Source organism: Centropristis striata, chromosome 6 (assembly GCF_030273125.1).
Source record: "Centropristis striata isolate RG_2023a ecotype Rhode Island chromosome 6, C.striata_1.0, whole genome shotgun sequence".
NCBI lineage: Eukaryota > Metazoa > Chordata > Actinopteri > Perciformes > Serranidae > Centropristis > Centropristis striata.
The window spans coordinates 1,903,482-1,907,184 of NC_081522.1; the positions used below are offsets into that span (position 1 = coordinate 1,903,482).

At 39.1% G+C, this 3,703-nt stretch overlaps 1 protein-coding gene across 1 annotated transcript; it reads left to right on the forward strand.

Annotated features, from left to right (window-relative positions):
• Positions 1-985: 985 nt before the first annotated feature.
• exosc6 (exosome component 6) lies at positions 986-3,401 on the forward strand. Its single transcript, XM_059334482.1, has 2 exons — positions 986-1,324; positions 2,714-3,401. The coding sequence occupies exons 1-2, from the start codon at positions 1,047-1,049 to the stop codon at positions 3,258-3,260; spliced, it is 825 nt and encodes a 274-aa protein (XP_059190465.1). The 5' UTR covers positions 986-1,046; the 3' UTR covers positions 3,261-3,401.
• The last annotated feature ends 302 nt before the right edge of the window (positions 3,402-3,703 follow it).

A 3,703-nucleotide genomic window follows, 5' to 3' on the forward strand; every position in this document is an offset into this window, starting at 1 on the left:
CTTGTAAGTTCTTTATACACAAACACAGATTTCTCAAAGCTAAGCCAAAGTTTAAGGTGTTTCTACTTTAATTCAACTATCTTCTTAAGTCTCTCAGAATTGTAAAAGACAAAAAAATGAACTAATTCTTCAATAATATGACAGCCTGATGAATGTATAACCTTAACTTCTAATAACTATATGATTTTTTTTAAAATCATTATCAATGAATGCACAGACTTTATGTACTTCGTACTCTCTGCGTCACCAATGTATGTACCTCTTTTTCTTTTTTATTATTATTATTTTAAATTATTTTTACTACTATTTCTCCTGATTAGGAGAAATAATGTTCCTTAATTGTCAATACAGACAATATATATATATATAAAGATTTTTCAATAATAAGTTATAGGCATTAGTTAGTTTTTGGTGTTTAAGTTCTGGCCAAGTCAACAATTTATATAATAATATATATATTTTTTATTTATATCAAACAATACAAAAAAATAAATAGAACTAAATAATATTTTTTAAAAATAGAAGAGTAATTAAGTGGAAAATAATGAAGCAAAAATAAATAAATAAATAATAAAATAAACAGACGCAAGATTACATGTTAAAGACATTTAACGCAGTGCATATGTTGGCAGTCTTCACAGCTTTTCTGTTTTGTAGACAGGAGAGAGTTGAGATTTAATATTCAAACTCTGGCTTAAACAAAAAGAAATTTGGTTTTTTTACTTGAAAACATTTGTGTATGTGGTATTTGGCAAAAAGAAATTAAATTTATTTAAAAAATATGCATCATCATCCTTCTTTTTGTGATCAAAGCAGCCAAAGATGACATCTTTATAATGCAAAGTAAACCCAGGGAGAATATTTCTGTTAACAAAGGAGGCAATGTCCTTCCACAGTTTGTTTGTTGTTTGTTTTTTGTCACTGATGTAATTTCCTTCACAAACACGCAATAGCGGAACCTTTTTCTCTGCGTGCTGTATTTCCGGGGGACAGGTTTTCTTGCTGGACTTATTCACACGCTACATCCCATTTCATTTGGCTCCAACATGCCGACTGACACTAAGCGTGTTCGCGGCCCAGAAGTCTCCCAGAACCCGTCTCTGTTTCTGAGCCAACCGGCGGCCGTCCCCCCGCCGCAGGGCCCCCGAGCGGACGGCCGGCAGCGGGACCAGGTGGACGTCCGGCCGGTGTTTGTGCGCTGCGGGCTGGTGAGCCAGGCTAAAGGCTCCGCGTACATCGAAGCTGGAAACACCAAGTTGATGTGCTGCGTTTACGGTCCCAGGGAAACGGAGCGGAGAGACGAGACTGATATGAAATGCGGAAGGTATATATACTATAATATAAATATTGTCATTCATTTAAGTTGGCTTGTTTATTGATCACTATCAGGGATGCGCAACTTAAATGCTGCAGGGGGCCACAATTTTTCATCGACATTACCACAGGGCCACATATAGCAGCTATTCTCAACCTTGGGGTCCTGACCCCAATTGGGGTCGCGAGATGATTTCTGGGGGTCGCCAAATCATTTTGGAAGTCAGCTCATTTTGTGTCTTTTTTGGGTAATTGTGTGTCTTTTTTTGTTCGTTTTGTGTCTTTTCTTGTCATTTGCTGTCTTTTTTGATCATTTTATGGTCAATTTGTGTCTTTTTTTGGTCCTTTCGTGTCTTTTTTTTTGGTCATTTTGTTTCTTTTTTGCGTAATTTTGTGTCTTTTCTGACAAATCCCGAAGTAGCAAGTTGTTACTTTCCAAGGAGTCTCTCTCTTGAAGCTGACTGTTACACACTCAGGAGGTCAGAATGGACCTTTAAACTGATAGCAAAGGACTTAGATTAAAAATAACAATAAAATATAAAAAAAAAAAATATGTAACTGCACAGACCTGGGCATTGGGCGGCCCGCGGGCCACATCCGGCCAGTTGGCTGTTCTTGTCCGGCCCGCGTGAGGTTACCAAGAAATTAGAAATCAATATAACCGCAGTGCTTTTATTTTGAAAAAAATAGCAAACATTAGCATTAGCACTAGAGCTAACGAGAACTTTTATTATAGTTAAGACAACAAATATAGCCACTAATATATATGACAGAATAAAATAAACTCTAACAAACCTTGTGTCCTGTCAGTCAGCCACTATAGAAGCCTTTTGATACTTTATATCAACTTTATATGAATTACGACGCACTCGTTATTATTTACCATTTTTTTTTTCTCATTTAACCGTTCTACCGGTTATTTCCTGTCACTACCTTTCAAAATGAAAGCACCCGTTTCACACTGGACGGCACTTTTTCAAAAATAAAAGCACCTCAACATTGTTAAACACCTTGAAAATGTACAAACATGAAAAACAAGCTATAATACAAAAACATAAATGGGAACCTTGCTAAAGGTCATTTACAGTTGTGTTTAAAATAAATGGAATAGTGATATAGTGATTGGAGTATTTACTACTTTTTACTGCTATACGTGATTTACTCCACATCAACAGTCTCATCATAACATGTGTTCCTATCAGTAGCAGCTCAAAACCAGATAATTTACTGTATTTTATAAAGCGATTACATTAATATTGAGCAGAATTTAGTTCAGAGTTTTGGTTCGGCCCCTGCAACCTTCTTGGTATTGGTCATGTGGCCCCTTGGGAAAATTAATTGCCCACCCCTGCTCTAGGATGAGTTTATAAAGACAATAAAACTCTGCATCTTTCTCCAGGTTGACTACTGACATGCGCTTCGCTCCATTTTCCTGCTTGGAGAGGGGCTCCTGGATTCAGGGCAGCCAGGACAAGGACTTCTCCCTGATGCTGCATGAGAGTCTGCAGCCAGCAGTGTGCCTCCACAAATACCCCCGCTCCCAGATCGAGGTCAACGTGATGGTTCTGGAGAACAGTGGGTCGGTTCTGGCCCATGCAGTCACATGTGCTTCTCTCGCCCTGGCGGACGCAGGGATTGAAATGTATGATCTGGTGCTCGGTTGCTCCATACGCCAGGACGGCCCCTCTTTTGTAGTCGACCCTTCTTATGTGGAGGAAACCAGCTGCAGCTCGGCCAGCAGTGACAACCAGGGCAATCTGACTGTTGCGTTTCTCCCCAGCCTGAACCAGATATCTGGGCTGCAGTCAGATGGAGAAATGGCTGAGGAGACTCTGACCGCCGGGGTTCGGACCTGCATCGAGGGATGCTATAAACTGTACCCGGTCATCCAACAAGCCCTGGCCAAGGCGGTGCGCAGGGCTGCACCCCCACCATCCGAGAGCTGAAAAAACTTTTTTCATATTACAATGTCCAATCCATAATTGGACCACATATCCTATGTTTCTGTGTTTACTATTCCGGTCTTTACATTCAAATTGAATCTTTAAATGTGTTTTCTTATTAAATAATTAAACAATGGTCTTGTATGATATTGTCTGTGTTTGGTGCTTGAAACTTCACTTTAAAGAGAATTAAGCCGAGAGCACACTTTGACGAGATTAGATACCTCAAGGAGTGTATTGACACACTACACAAACTGTGTCAGCACTGTATTGACACTGTGTTGGTCACTCAATAGTGCCCCCTGCAGTAGTTATAAAATCATTGCAGGTAAACAAAATGAAAATGAGATGGAAAAGCTAACATGCAGCAAACCCAACATCAGCCTGTGAAATATTTAATCGCCAGTCCTTTACTTAAAATATGATCTCATCGTATAATTTCATTT